The 14917-nt window shown below is 52.7% G+C and overlaps 1 protein-coding gene across 14 annotated transcripts in view; it reads left to right on the top strand.

Annotated features, from left to right (window-relative positions):
- MBP (myelin basic protein) overlaps window positions 1-10989 on the top strand; it is a 141056-nt gene extending 130067 nt beyond the window's left edge. For 13 of the 14 annotated variants that reach the window (XM_070275080.1, XM_070275076.1, XM_070275077.1 and 10 more), the window contains 2 exons: window positions 2026-2148; window positions 8743-10341. In XM_070275080.1, coding sequence (XP_070131181.1) covers window positions 2026-2148; window positions 8743-8787 — 168 coding nt within the window. In that variant the 3' untranslated portion in view covers window positions 8788-10341. 14 annotated transcript variants of the gene reach the window in all.
- Window positions 10990-14917: the final 3928 nt, after the last annotated feature.

Genomic DNA, 14917 nt, shown 5'->3' with positions numbered 1-14917 from the left:
CCCGTCCCTCAGTGTGCCCTCATGGAGTGAGCATGTCCGTGGAAACCTCTGGGATTCCTCTCGTCTGCCGTCTTTGACCTCCTCTCCACACACCCCATCCTTTAGGCCACTTGAAAATCCTTGAAACCAAATCTTCATGTGAAAGTCGCCTCCTGGAGGCGAGTGGCCCTTGTCTTTCCCAAGCCCAGGCTGAGGGAGAAGGAAACTGTAGAAGTAGCTCATGCGAGGGGGTGTCTAGACAGATGGCCCCGGTCCAGCCTCAGTCCTGCCAAAATCGACAGGGGTGAACTTGCAGAAGCTTGAACCTTCTAGATCCCGTCTTCAAAATCTCTAAAATAAAGGGACAGATTCGATGGTTTTCCAAGTTCCCTCCACCCTAAAACACTGTCATGAAATTTAAAGGGACTCTAAGCTGAGGGAAGGGGCTCTGGGGTCTGCATCAGAGATGGTCTCCCATCTCTTCTTGGCCAAATATAAAGCAAAATCGTGGACGTATCCTTCAAATAGAGACCCAGGAGATGAACAGGTCCCATGTGGAGACGCTGGCCAGCCTGGTTCGCCCTCCCACGGACATCGCCCCTAAGGCTGGAACACCCTTGACCCTAAATGTTAACATTCATCCTGTGTCTAAACACCCAAAGTTTCTCCCATTCCTTTCTCATCTTTATAGTGAAAGTTCCCATTTGAAACTAAAGCATTTTAGAAAATAAACTGATCCTAGGGACACAAATATTCTTATATTTCAAAAATCATTTGCTATTACTACGTCCCACCAAGGAAACTTTCTTCATCTTCCCTGAAGTGAGTGAGGGCTGCTGGGGCGGTGGGAGGCTGGAGTCGGGGCCACCCATCGTGCCCACCAGGCCACCTCCTGGGATGACAGCAAGCTCGCAAGTTGAGAGCTCACACCTCTGTTCTTAGAGGGGTGCCTCCGTTAACTCAAGGTATCCTCATGACAAACCCACAAGGAAGGGCCCGTTATTACCCCCATTTTATAGAAGAGGAAACTGAAGCTCAGAGAGGTTCCCATACTTGCCCAAGGTCACACAGCTAGGGAGTGTGGGAGCTGAGACCCGTCCAGGTTGCTGGGCTCTGGCGGTGCTGCACCCGTGCACAGTGGCAGGGACATGGCTTGCCAGCCCAGACCTTCCCCCTTCCCTCTTTGGAGACCAGTTCAGGAACCAGGGTCCCTGGGAGAAACCCTGGTCCCAGTTCCACAAGTTCGCACTGAGGACACCCACACCATGGCCAGGGTAGCTGGTTTCTGTTGCTGTCGGGAGAGGCTCCCCTAGGGCAGAAATGTGGAATTTCATCTTTATGCTTTGGAAAGATCTGAGCCACGCAATTTCACTGCATCCAAAGGCTCTTGGCCCTCTGGCTCTCTGGGGGAGCAGAGCCGATGCGAGGGACTCCCCGGGACGGTGGCTGTGTCCTCCTGCAGGCTCCTCCCTCTTCCTCAGGGCTCCTCCGTCCTCCTCCAGGCTCCTCCGTCTTCCTGCAGGCTCCTCCGGACTCCCCCGTCCTCCTCCGGGCCCACCCTCCCCCGCATGCTCCTGCATCCTCCTCGGGGCTCCTCCCTCCTCCTGCAGGCTCCTCCTTCCTCCTCGGGGCTCCTCCCTCCTCCTGCAGGCCCCTCCCTCCTCCTGCAGGCTCCTCCTTCCTCCTCCGGGCCCCTCCCTCCTCCTGCAGACTCCTCCTTCCTCCTCGGGGCTCCTCCCTCCTCCTGCAGGCTCCTCCCTCTTGGGGAAACGGCCACGCGCGCTTTTCAGGGCTGCCTCAGAGCCCTCCTGCAGACCCTCGTGGGCGCAGGGCCTATGCCTGTCTTGCCCGTCTTGCTAACCTTCTCCTGAAAGCCACAGCCTGAAGAAGGGAAGCGGCGGCTGTAGGGGAGATTTGCGCCTTTAAAGTGACAGCGCCCGGGCAGCGGGGCGCGCGGAGCCCGGTGGAGCCCGTGGCGGGGGGGCGGCGGGCGGCAGGAGCCGGAGCCCGCGCCGAGGGCGGGACTGAGCGCTCGGTCTCTTGCAGGGAGCCGAGGGGCAGAAGCCGGGATTTGGCTACGGAGCTAGAGCTTCCGACTACAAATCGACTCACAAGGGACTCAAGGGGGTCCACGACGCCCAGGGCACGCTTTCCAGAATCTTCAAACTGGTAACGTAACCCGTCGCCGCCGGGATGCGCGAGGGGTGGGCTGGGCCTTCCGGCCCCCGCGCTGCTTTTCCCAGAAGTTCGTCTCCCGCGGCGGGGGGCTCGGCAAGCCTTTCTCGAGCTGTCCTGAGCCAGCACCGTGCTCGGGCCAGGCTCCCTCGCGGAGCTAGAGGACCCGTGGGGGGACACCAGGCTACCGCTGTGCCCCTGGCAGGCGCGCGGCTGTGGGGCGCTGACCTCTTCTGTAAGGTCCGGCGGCTCCCCGGGGCCAAGGCCGCAGCATCTTTGCCCCCCGAGGAAACAAGCAGGAGCCAAGGTGACAAGAAGGGACATGGCTGGACCAGACGAGAGAGCCCAGAAAACCATAGGCGTCAGGCCTGTCGGCTATGACGTCGGGGTCCCGTCGACCCAGGCCGGCCGTGTGTTAGCCGTGCGCCCTGGACCCGCGAGCCCTCTGGGACTCAGTTTCTTCCTCTGTAAATTGAGGTGACATATGGACACGAATGGCTGTGAAGATAAAAGGTGGTGAGGACAGTGTGGTCAGCAAGGTGGCTGCAGGGTCACTCAGAGAAACGGCAGCCGTGCTATTGCTGGTGAGGGTGACAGCTTCGCTCAGAGACGCTGCCGTCTCACAACGTGGCCTCCTGGGCCCAAGACAGGCGGGGGCACGGAGGTGGCGCTCAGGGGGCCGGCAGACCCATGCCTGGCCGCCCGAGGGTGCTTGCGGTCACACTTGATCTCCGAGAGGAGGAGCAGTGAGCAGGCCGCCAGACCTCTCAGGACTGGTCCCCAGGGAGCCGCGAGGGTGCAGGTCCTTCCTGGGGAGAAACGTGGGGTGAGTGGGCGGGCATCACCGCCGGGGCCTGGTTCTGAGCTGGCCCAGGCTCTGCCTGTGGCGAGGTCTGCCCCCGGGGCCGCCCCAGAGATGGGAGCTGGGACCCGTGTGCTCGGCCAGGCCCTGCCTTCCTCTCACGTCCAGGAGCCCCGAACGCCCGCGTGGGGCAGGGCCGGACACTGGGCGGGACCTGGACGACGGGGCTGAGGCCGCAGCAGGGCAGGTGCGGGCTCGGGGCTGCCGCCTCCCTCCCTGGACCCGAGGGTCTGCCTCGTGCAGGTCTCCATGGCAGGCTGCCGAGCAACCCGCCTGCCGCCCCTTCTGGGCCATGACCTAACTCCCCATCCACTTCCAGAAGCCGTCTTGGCCTCGATTCACTCCAGAGCCCTTCATGACCGAGGAGGTCGTGCAATTACTGGGTTTGCCCACAGCCTCGGGGCTCAGGGGCATCCTCGGAAACTGGCTCTAAGTGCCCAGAGGCCCGGCGGCCTGAGAGCTTTGGGAAGGGACCGACTGAATGGTGGCAGCTGTCCCCGTTGCAGAGGCCTCAGGGTGGCCGAGGGACAGGCTTACTCCCTGTGCAGGAGGGGCCAGCCAGCCACTGCTGGCCGGGGGACTGTGGTTGGTCGGGGCCACTGTGCCCAGCGTCCGAGCCGGGATGCTCCCACGCACAGAGCACAGCCTCCTCCTAAAGGAGCTCGTCGTCTAGTGGCGGGGTGACAGGGAGTGAGGGAAATAAATGCTCTAGGGGACAAGGCGGGAGGCACTGAGAGTGAACGGAGCCTCTGCGTGTCGGGGAGGTGGTTCTGGTTCCAGGGAGGATGACCGGACAAAGCCTGGCCAAGCAGGTGGCATCAGGCAAAGATGTGGAGGAGGTGTGGAGCTGCCACACCCCGGGGACAGTGTTCCAGGCTAAAGGAACAGAGCGGAAGGGCCTTGCAGGGTCCAGGAGGAGGTGCGTGGGAAGGGTAAGCCCCCCACACACCCACAGAGGGCCCTGTGACCCTCCTGAGGGCTCTGACAGTGATTCTGAATGGGGGCGTCACCGGGTTCCAGGGAGAGAGCGACACATGGTGACGTTCGTTTTCGTGTTGAGAGACCAGTCGTGTGTCTCTGGCAGAGACTTGCAGAAATGGGGACTGGATTGTGAGGTCCCTGGACTGGATAATCGGGAAGAGACCTGTGGACTTCTGTAGCCGCCCATCCAGGGCTTGGTGACAGAGCTGAGGGTCCAGCAATGCGTCAGCATTTCAGGGCTGAAAGCCGGAGTTGGAGTTGGGGTGGTCCCTCCGAGCGGAGACATCTGCGCCGTCCGCGCAGCGTCGGAGGCAGCATCCCACGCTGATTTAAGGCCAGAGGAGAGCACTTTTTGTCCCTGAAAATGGAAGGACGTTTGTGGTGGAAGACTGTCACAGAACAAACGTTGTCTAAGTGGGTGTCCCCACTAACTGTCTCATTAGAATATCCGCCCGCTGCCCCTCTCCCTGACTCTTAATCCAGGCAGGGCCGTCCCTTTCCCGGTCGATGTCGTCAGAGCCAGCATCCAACGACAGCCGCAGTCGTAATGATGTACACCGGGCTCCAGTCAACTCCTTTTCCAACCTAAAGAAATGTAAGAAGGAAGACAGACACCAACAAATCAAAGACAGAGCTCCTCTCTTAGGACAGGAAGGGCTTCGTACAAGGCAGGCAACCACGATGCGCACGGCACCCTGTCGAGAGAAGAAGCCTGAAGGGTTTCATGTTTATCTTTCTTGGGTGAAAGATTAGCATTCCTGTGGAATATTCTCTGCCTATGCAGGAAAGATGTGATTGTGCAGATAAGAGGAGACTTTAATCTGTGCTTAGTTCCCAGACGACATCGAGCGTCCTGTGCCGTCTGGTTCATGGGCTGATGTCCAGGCGTTGTAGACAAACGCGTCCTGGATTCATATTCCGTGTAATAGCGTCTTCACCTTGCGTCTTCCGGCCAGCGGTCACATTTAGGGGAAGGCGTGAGTTTCCGTGGCCTCCATGTTCTTAGGTGTTCTTGGTCGTTGGTGAGAACAGGAGCATCGCCTTCGTGTAACCCATTCTCAGAACATCCATTGGGATCACGGTAGGCAGTTGAACGTTGAAAGCTTCTGCTGTACATGGGTTGGCTCTCTCAAAGCTGCAAGGCAGGACCTGTGCTTCCCGCGAGCCCCAGGTCACCCATGATGGGGCCCAGTCTCTGCCAGCAGAGGACAGGGCTCCTCCACCAGCCATCGCTGATGGCGATCTCTGACCTCTGTGAGTCCGCTTCCTGACTGGCTTAGTAAAACGTCAAGCTTTCACAGTTTATGGTGGAATAATTTGGTCGGTAACCCAAATCCTCGTTGATTTGGGCACCTAATCTTTAATTCAATGTTGAGTCACGTGTGTGTGTGTCCGGCGGTTGGGATGCGCGGCACAGACAGACTCGGCGAGCATGCGTGTGTGGCATCCCCACCCACGAGTCCATTCTGGTGGGTGCTGGGACCACACGTGGTAATATGAGGCAAGATTCTGCTTCAGAGAAAAGTCAGTCCTGTTAGGAAAAGCCTTAAATGTGTGACGTGAGTGGTAAGTCACCGAGTCACTAACTCGTTTTATGTCAGGTAAAATGTAGGCGGGATCAGTGTAAATTCTAGGCAAATCTAAGTAAGGAAATAAATCCAGCCCCAAACATTCAAGTAACGGAGGCCATCCTGACATATTTGCCTCACTTCTGAAATGTGGCAACAAGACAGTGAGGGTGAGGGTCCCGTAGGAGCTGAGTCCTAACGCAGACCTGCATTCAGAATAGCAGTGTTCCACTAGTGGCCCCAGACCCTAGCCAGGAGGCCACCTGCATCTGAATCGCCTGTGATGCCCAGACCATTTCTGGGCTCCCCACAAGACTTCCTGCACCAGATTGTCCCAGGGTGGAACCCCCATGTCTGCAGTTATCACAATTTCCCTCTCGTCTGAGAAATACAGATTTATCCTGTTCTGGGTAACTAATTGCTATGCCATCCCATGTAATGACCACTCATCACGACCAAAGGAATGACGACTGCTAGGTGATGGGAGGGGCCAGCTGATGGGGGCGGGGCTCCATTTAGGAAATATGATTCTGGTCCTCCATAGTGTAGGCAAGAGTTGTAACCGGTTATTGTGAGATGTTTGGGAGGCCAGAGCTTGTCAAGCCTGCCTTGATGACTAGAAAAGTGCCATTTCTATCAAGCACATCCATTGTGTGCAAGGAACACAAGTGTATGACACCCATTTGTTTCTTAAATAGGGGCAATATTTTCCTGAAGTTCTTTTTGTAAGCAGTAGTTCAGAAATTTTAAAATTCCTCTATATTTCAAAGGGAGCTTCAGTTTATTAAATGAAAACAAGTTTCCATTAACATGGTTTTAATTACATTTTGCTACATAAAAAGTTCACCAGCTGGCCTACTATGGTCGTGTGGCTGAACCAGTTGACACAGAGCACTTAAAATTGGTTACAAGAACGCCCCAGAGATGAGAAGCACCTGAAGGCAGGCGCCTGGAGATGGTGGGCATTTCCAGCTTTTAGGGGAGGGTCATTTTCCCTGTCTTTTCTTCCTGCTCTTTGTACACTGTGGAAAATCAAGGAAAGGGCTCAGACTTGGCATTCCGGTGTCGTTGGTTAGAAACCAAGTAGAGGAAACTGCGTCTCTCCCAATCATTTGTGAGCTACATCAGAATATAACAGGAGTTTCTTTTCTTCAAGTACGTGACCTGGAACAAGTCCCTGCCTGTAGTGCGTCTGCACAGTGTGAGGGTAAGGATGGAGAGGGGATGTATGACTCTCCTGTAGATTCTGTCCTTCTCCTGCCCCAGCCTTCTGGTGACCAGCCTCACTGGTTTACCTGCCCAGGGCAGACCATGTGCTCTATATCAGACGATTCAAAAGTGGTAAAGAGCGTGAGACTGAAGCACCAGAGGTGCTAATTCTGGCTCCCTTTGACCAGCTGACTGACTCTGGGAAATTCACTCAACCTCTCTGAGCTCAGGCTCCTCACCTTAAGATGGAGACGATGATGCTGACCTCCCAGGTTGGCTTTCTCTTTCATAAGAGAAAACAGATATAACAGATTTTGCACACGGCAGGTGCTCAATAAATTGTTGATACAGTAATAGAAAATAAAACCAGTATGTCCACCATTTTTTATTTCAAAAGGAGCTGTCAGGAAGTTGAAATGGTATCTCACGTAAGTTGTCTTGCAAAGGATGTGGGGAACATAAGCCGTTCAGCACCATGCACTTTGTTTCATAGAGCAGCGGTTCTGCGACTTTGCAGGACTTCACACTTTAAAGGCAGCCCTAAAGGTTCATCTCTTGGAAATTCAAAAAAAGGGGAGGTGAGTGCAGCCTTGCTCTGGGCTACTCCAGAGGTGGCGCTAGGCTGGTTCTGTCATTTAAGCAAGCCTCCACCACGAGAAGACTAGGGTTCCCCAGGGGAGGGGTGGCCCCGGGCAGAGCTGCCGCCCCTGACATCTGCAGTCGTACGACAAAGCCCCTTTCCTGGGAGGGCAGCTTCACTCGTGGTTCCTAAGGTGCTCTCCAGGATAGAATTCCAGAAACATTTTCACTTGTGAAAATAAAGCTCCTTCAATGAGTTGTTTAACAGCATTGTGATTCTTCTGGAAAAAGTAAAACTCCAAGAAATCAGAACGGTCATCGCACTCTGTCAGCGTGTTATTTGTAAGGCATTTTTGGCTTTCGAGCTTCGGTGAGTTATACCACTGGGTAATGAAAACGTAGACAGCACCCTGGTTGGTGTTAGTGCTGTGCCCGTGTGCCGTCTGGCTGAGAGCAGTTTCCTGTACATCTTGCTTTCTGGGGCTCTCAGTCCAAAGGAAACCCTTGAGAGATCCATTTTTCATTCATGACCTAAGAAAAAAAGGCAAACCCAAGGAGAAGGAGAAATTTGAATGTAAAAAAAGTGCATTTCTCCTGTGTTCTCCCGTGTCACTCTAAATGACTTCTGGAGTGACCACTGTCTTCTCAGAGAGCAATGCCCACGCCCAGGCCACCTTCACACTGCTGGTCACTGCACAACTGTGCCCATCTCAGTGGTTGCCAACTCTTTTTTTTTAAATTTCAAATTGTATTTGTCCAGAAAACATGTCAGTTCCTGGTTGTAAGACCCCTGGGAGTCAGTTTGCCGTCCCCCCACCGCCCCCCCCCCCCAGCCCATCATGAGGTTGGTTTGTCTTGGTAAGGCAGTGGAGAGGCCAACAAGGAGAGGGGCCTGCCCTCCGCCATCACATCATGCAGCTGGCTCCGTCCTGGTGGACGCAGCAATTGGCGTGTCCATCAATACTGAGATCTCTCCAAGGATGAGGTCGTCCCTGTCATTGACAGACGGTCTCCCTCAGTTACCCTGGAGTCTCTAGCCAGAGAAATTAAGCACTCCTTCAAAGCATGATAATATAGCAGTCGAGCTTGCAGCCCCAGACATGCAGTCTTATTACCCTAGGCACCGGCTCTCTGTGTCCTGGGAATTACATTCAAGTGAATTTATCTTACGGTTCTTGAAAATTCAATTAGCACTTGCTAAAGGAGATTGTGAGAAGTGGAACAAAAAGATCAGCTTTTTGTGGCAGCATTTCCAGCAACAGGCCCAAGTGAAAGAGCGCCCCAAATGGTTTGAGACCAGGTTACCGCCAAAACAGGGTCCTGGCGGGGAAGGGAGGCTGCACGGGAATGGCCCCCAGGCTCACCTAACTCTCTGTTTCCTTTCCTCAGGGAGGAAGAGATAGTCGTTCTGGATCGCCCATGGCTAGACGCTGAAGCCCTACAGCCTGTTACGGAAGCCCATCCTCAGCTTCTTAATATAACCCTTACGATTTTAATACCGTTCGCATAAATTACCTAGTTGTAGCAAATGACCTCTTGCTAATGCCTGTTGAGTTGTGCACACAGTAGGGTCAGGCACACTGCATCCTACTGGCAATTTCTGGCCAACAGCTAAACGGAGAAAACGCAGATAGAAAATGGTTAAACTCTTCCTTTACGTTTGAAGAGACAGTGTTCTCGGAGTTTCATTCCACTGCCTCGTGCCCGGCCGCCCTGCGGAGTTGGTGCGGCCCGGCACACGGCCATCCCTCCAAGTTCGTTCGCCCCTCCATCCTTGGACTTGCTTTGCGCCACTGACCTGGCATCCCCCGCTTTTCGGGCACTGCCGTGGAGACACACTGCCGTGGAGATGGGACATGAGCAGGGTGGTGAGGACTGTGTTGATCCGCGCTTCCTTTGGTTTCTTTGCTGCCCTTCTCTCACCTCCTAAAGTTCACTTTATTTTCCTAACAGGATTGGGCAGTCAGGAGTGGCTTCACACCTGTGGGGAGCTTTTGGTACGTGAAAGGCGGGCGGGCAGCTGTGAGGAGTCCAATGTGGTGGGCGCGAGAGGGGGCGCCTCCAGGCGGGCGCTCACCACACCCCAGTGAGCTGAATTCGTGCATGGCAGAGAGGGGACAAGGGGCACACGTGGGCTGGGCGACGGCCTCAAACAGGAAACAGGGTCTTCTTGGAAATTAGGTGACGGCGCAGCAGGAACCAGAGCGGCCTCTACAGACGACCTGTTTCCTAACCGGAGCCCCGGAGGAGAGTTCAGGGCGACTCGCGCATCTCAGAGCGGGACTGTGGGAGTTTTCTGGGCAGCCCGGCATGTCCCACTGGTCACTGTGGAGAGGGGAGGCGACCAGTGGTACGCTCATCACGGCAGTGCACATCGGCAAATACTAACCCCAGTGGAAAGATAACCATCCCTCTGCTTGCTCCTAGAGACGCCGTGCTTAGTGACTAGGCTTAGGAACATACCCGTCCCTGGTCCCCCGCCCAGGGCATGGCAGGGCCTGGACGCCCACACGAGGAGGGCAGAGAGCTCCTCCCAGTCGCAGTCTCTTCTAACGCCAGCTGACATTCCCCTGCTCCCCCTCTAACATACTGAGTCCTGCCTTTTGATTTCAGCCTGTCTGTCACAGGCGTCCCAAAGAGCCCCACGCTGGCATCATTCTCCCTTAGGACAAAGACCAGGAATAGTAGGCATAGGCCAAAAGCGTCTCTTTAATCCCGTTCTAATTCTGAATGTTTAGTGTGGGTTTCCTATAATGTCTATTAATATCTAGCCTCAATGATGAGAGGGTAAAAAAACAAAAAGGCACACAATTTCGGAAACGAAACCTCCACCTTGCTCCACACACGCACTCTGCATCTTCGAGCTGGTTGTTGACTGAGTGCCCTCTGTCCGTGGCTACACCCAACAGCAAGTGCTGTATGTTGGGTCTCATGGGAAGTATACACTGTTCTCAAATATTGAAATAAAACAATAAACTTTTAATGGTATTTGCATGGGTGTCTTATTTTATCTTTGTTCTGGAATGTAGAATGTGGGCCCACAGCAAGCAAACGTCCCATCTCGGAGCTGATGCGGGCACATCCCACATGGTCCCGCACAGAGCTGCCGGTCCGCGCTGGGTGACGACCATCCCTGCTTCGTGCCTTCGTAGGAGGAAGGGCAGTGGAGGACGTGTTTGGGGCACTGATTCTCTCACAAGGAAAAGGAATTTCAATTAATCTTTAAATAGTCTTTTAAAGTATATTTACGTTTTATCATCTTGCCAGTGTAAACACCCTGTGAATGTGCGTTGAAGAATTTTTGAAAAATCACTTTCTGCCACACAGAGACGTTGACAACAATAAGTGATTCTGGAAATTTTGTGTGTAGTTGCTTTTGGTTACAAGAATTCTCTTTTGAAAAGATAAACTGAAATCTTTTGTCTGGCTTGTAATGCACCACTGGTTCCCTCCGTCTCACTAGCACCTGAGATGCTGTCTGCCCTCGTGAGGCTTGGCGAGGGAACCCGCCCTGGGACGGTTGCAGAAAGACACAAGCCACTTCTCTGGGGCTCCCGGACGCAAGTGTGCTGTTGATCCATCTCAATGACAGGTGGCCTGAGGCTCCACCAGGGGGCTGAGGGACTCCAAGGACGTGCAACCCCTCCCTTCTCTACACTTCTCTCCCCAAACCCCTTCAGACTGAGGAATTTGGAAAATCATGTAAAGATAATCACATTTTAAAAATTGTGTTCTTTTGGTTGACAAGTCTCTTTTTAATGTTACATATATAGAAAATGCGTTAAATGGTAAACCAAGCATATATCCTAGAGTAACACAGCATTTACCCTGATAATACAATATTCAGGTAAATATTTTAAAATAAGACGATGTACCATAGGAACTGAGCCGTGTTCTCACTGAGTGCCCATCTAGAGGCTCTGCCTCACTCCCGCTGAATGTGAATGGCAATTAATTTCCCAGGCGGGGCTCCCAGAGAAGGGGCTGCTGGAACCCCAGCCTCGGGGCGAGAACACTCCCCTCATTGCAGCGTGTGTCTCTTAAGGACGAAGGCTAGCAGAGTCTAGAGCTGTCACGAGGGTCTTTGGAACTGGAGGAAGGATTTTCCTCATCAGAACAGAAGACCACCCTGAGCCTGCTTTCTAAGACGTCGTGTCAGTTGCACAGCCGCCCCTGTGCCATCCATGCAGACTGAGGACGTGGGGTCGGTAGAGCAGCTGCGAGCCTGGAGCCTGGGGCACCAGCACAGAGGAAAGGGACTCCGGATGGAGGGTTGAGATCGGGAGCCAGATCAGAGGTTTGTGGAAAGGATGTTAATTCAGTAGATAGGGCGCTATAGGAAGGAGTGGCTTTATCAATTGGAATTGGGATTTTGTGAGCAGAGACAATGCGGGACTGAGAAAAAACAGTGAATGAAAAGTTCCCTTGTAGCAATTAAAAACCAGAGAGCTATGCCATTCATAATTTCTGGTGCCGTTAGTCTGCCAGGGCTGTCCTAACACAATACCATAGACTGAGTGACTTAACAACAGAAATTTTATTTTCTAACTGTTCCGGAGGGTAGATTCAAGAGTTAGGTGCTGGCGCGGTTGGTTTCTGGTGAGGCCTCTCTCCTGGGCCTCAGACAGCTGCCGTCTCCCTGTGTCCTCCCATGCTCTCTTCTCCGTGTGCACACACTCCTGGTGCCCCTTCTGCTCACAAGCACACCAGTCCTTTCGGAGTAGGACCTCACCCTTACGACCTCATTTAAACCATAATTACCTCCTAAAAGTCCTGTCTCCAAATAGAGTCACATTAGGAGTCAAGGCTTCAGCATGTGAATTTGTGGGAAGAGGCGCACAATTCAGTCCACACCAGATGCATATTTTTCTCATGCAACAAGTATTTCCTGAAGCCCCATTTGGCAAGATGTTATAATTAAATTCCAGGACTTTGTGGTAGAGTACTGTTCCCTCTTTTCCCAAAAAGCTCATATGAAGTGCAGCGTTTTAGTACATTTTCTATTAGGATTTCTCCACTGTAAATAGTAAATAGTCCCTGAACTTCTAAGCAACGTGATATTAAGGAGGAGCTGGCCAAGCACAGCTCAGGAAAAACTGTGTGACTTGTTAACCATTATGGTTACTGCAGTGCTAGGCACTGGAACAACTTCCTTTGACAGCACTTGCACTGGAAGTCGATCAATTGTGTGTTTGAGAAACATATTGGTGTCGATCGGCACTCTCATTTGCCTCCCAGACAAGCCAGCCTTGTCTCAACTAGGCAGGGTGAAGGCTCCTCTTCTTGTGGTCTCTGCTCAACTCTCCACCGCTGTGAAATAACGTGTTTATCTAGCTCCCAAATCTTACAAACTCCTGGAATGCATTCATCGGTCAAGACCCAAGAGCATCCATCAAATAATGAATCCTTCAACTCTATCCCATACTAGCCAGGGCCTTTTCTGTTCCAAGCCCACTTCCATCCGCTGATTTAGAATTAATGAGAGAAGATACAGAAGAGAGGGTAGACAATGTGACAGGGTGTGGAAGAGCCAGCAAGGGGTCCATGACCGCCCAGGGAAGAGAGACACTGGAGAGGTGTGGTGTGCTGAAAGGACATGAAGATCTCACCATGTGTCCACAGGCCCTGGGCCTGTGCTCCTCACAGTGTCTCCGTGGACTGGCAGCAGCGGCGTCGCGGGGAGCTGGTTGGCCAGCAGTCTCCGGTCCTGCCCACACCTCCTGGATCAGAATCTGCTTTCTGAGAGGGTCCCTGGGGTGTGTTTGCACATGGAAGACTCCCGCTGGACTCCAGAGGTCAGCAGCCTGCCTGCCCGCCTCACCGTGAATTGTGGCAAAACCACTTAAGCTAACTCCATTGCTGCACAGTGCACAGCATCCTGGTCTCCTTGGAGACTTTTATCTGTAACTTGGCAAGCAATCTCAGAGCAGTGAGCAATACGAGGCTATCCCAGAATGCCCGTCAGTAAACATGGTTATTAAAATGGGCAGCTCTTTCCTTCCCTCTTTGAGAGTGAGGAGGGCGAGCATGGCCAGGGTCTGCCTGTATGAGGATGGGGCGGGTGACTGAGACAGACAGAGGAGTGGAGCAAAGCAGCAGACATGCTGTGAGAGGCAGGACGAGGCCTCTCACTGTAGGAGGCGGAGGCACATTCAGAGAGGAGGAGAGCCAGAATCAAACCTGTGGTGTTGGCTGGCGTTGGGAGCATCTGTGTGAACGCACGGTTCCATGTATAGACATAGCAATAGAGAGTTACTGATGTACTGTGTAAGCGCACACACACGATACACACACGCCCCCAGTTTTTCCTAGCTCTGTTCACTTGTTAGGTAGTGAGCACACCTACCACTCAGCTCTTGGTTTCTAAATACTCTCCACTAAAGGGAACCAGGGCTCCTTAGAGGAATGGCTCACTCCAGGGCTGGGACAGGGAAAGAGAACAACTTCTTGTGCCAGAAAGTAGGAAAGCGCTCAAAGAATAATGTGGCCACATAAAAGGACTCAAAAGCTACCTTGAAGGAGCCTCTACTAGCCAAATCCGGGACTATTTGAGCATCAAAATAAATAAGGATCCAAATGCATTGTAGCCTGTTAAATAAAACAGGAATCCACAAGCTGAAACCAATATAAGAACAAATAAAGGAGGGAGAAAAGGAAGCTCTTCCTTAAAGTAGAATGCCATCTAATAAATGTAGAAGAAATGATCCAACCAGAGAATCACTCCTTGGCAGCCAGGGAACCATCAGGTAGGGATCATGACTGAATGCTACCGTAGTGGGTGCAAATGGGATGAAGAACATGACTGCACGGTTTCAAAGGATCTCACAAGTGCATTGGTTGCAGAGGGGAAAATGATTATAGGTATCAACATTAACACCATCAATAATGGGACAAATTTACATTGCGTGTCACCTTGATAAGATGCAAAAAGAACGCAGCATCACTTCTGTGACATTCTGACCAAAGATGCATGGCCTGGCCCAATGAGGAAGAAACATTAGAGGAACAAACTGGGGGGCCGGTCTGTGGTTTTCAGAAATGTCAAGGTAATGAGAGCCAAGGCAGGAGGGGAGCTGTCCCACTGTGAAGAGGCTCAAGGGACATGAGAGCTGGGTGCCACGTGTGATCCTGGACTGGATCTGTCTGTGTAAAGACCTTATGATTCACACTTTTGGCAATACTTACTTGAATGGGGCCTTTGCTGAAGAGTATATGAAGACTTCTTTGCTCTATTCTTGCAAGTCGTGCTTGAAACTGCTTCAGAAATAAAAGGTAACACAAAAAAGATAAAGACTTTGGATTATTAAATTTGAGAAATATAAAGAGAACCTAGAAAAACTGCATGGTAGAGAGAATCTTGGGGTAGATGGCCAGCTGTTGTCCATCTTTACCCAGGACTACTGAGAAGTTGGCTGGGATAACGCTGAGATGAGCTCTTTTGTGTTAATGAGAAGAATTTCTTCCCATAGAGCTCGGCTACCAGGGTTGCCAAGGATCACCTTGTTCTGATACTAAAACTGTGGCATGGAACCATCTCTCTTGGCCAGCCCAGAATAAATCAGGG

This window comes from Equus caballus, chromosome 8, assembly GCF_041296265.1.
Source record: "Equus caballus isolate H_3958 breed thoroughbred chromosome 8, TB-T2T, whole genome shotgun sequence".
Taxonomy (NCBI): domain Eukaryota; kingdom Metazoa; phylum Chordata; class Mammalia; order Perissodactyla; family Equidae; genus Equus; species Equus caballus.
Note: the sequence above shows the minus strand (reverse complement) of the source record. Positions and strands in the feature narration are given on the sequence as shown.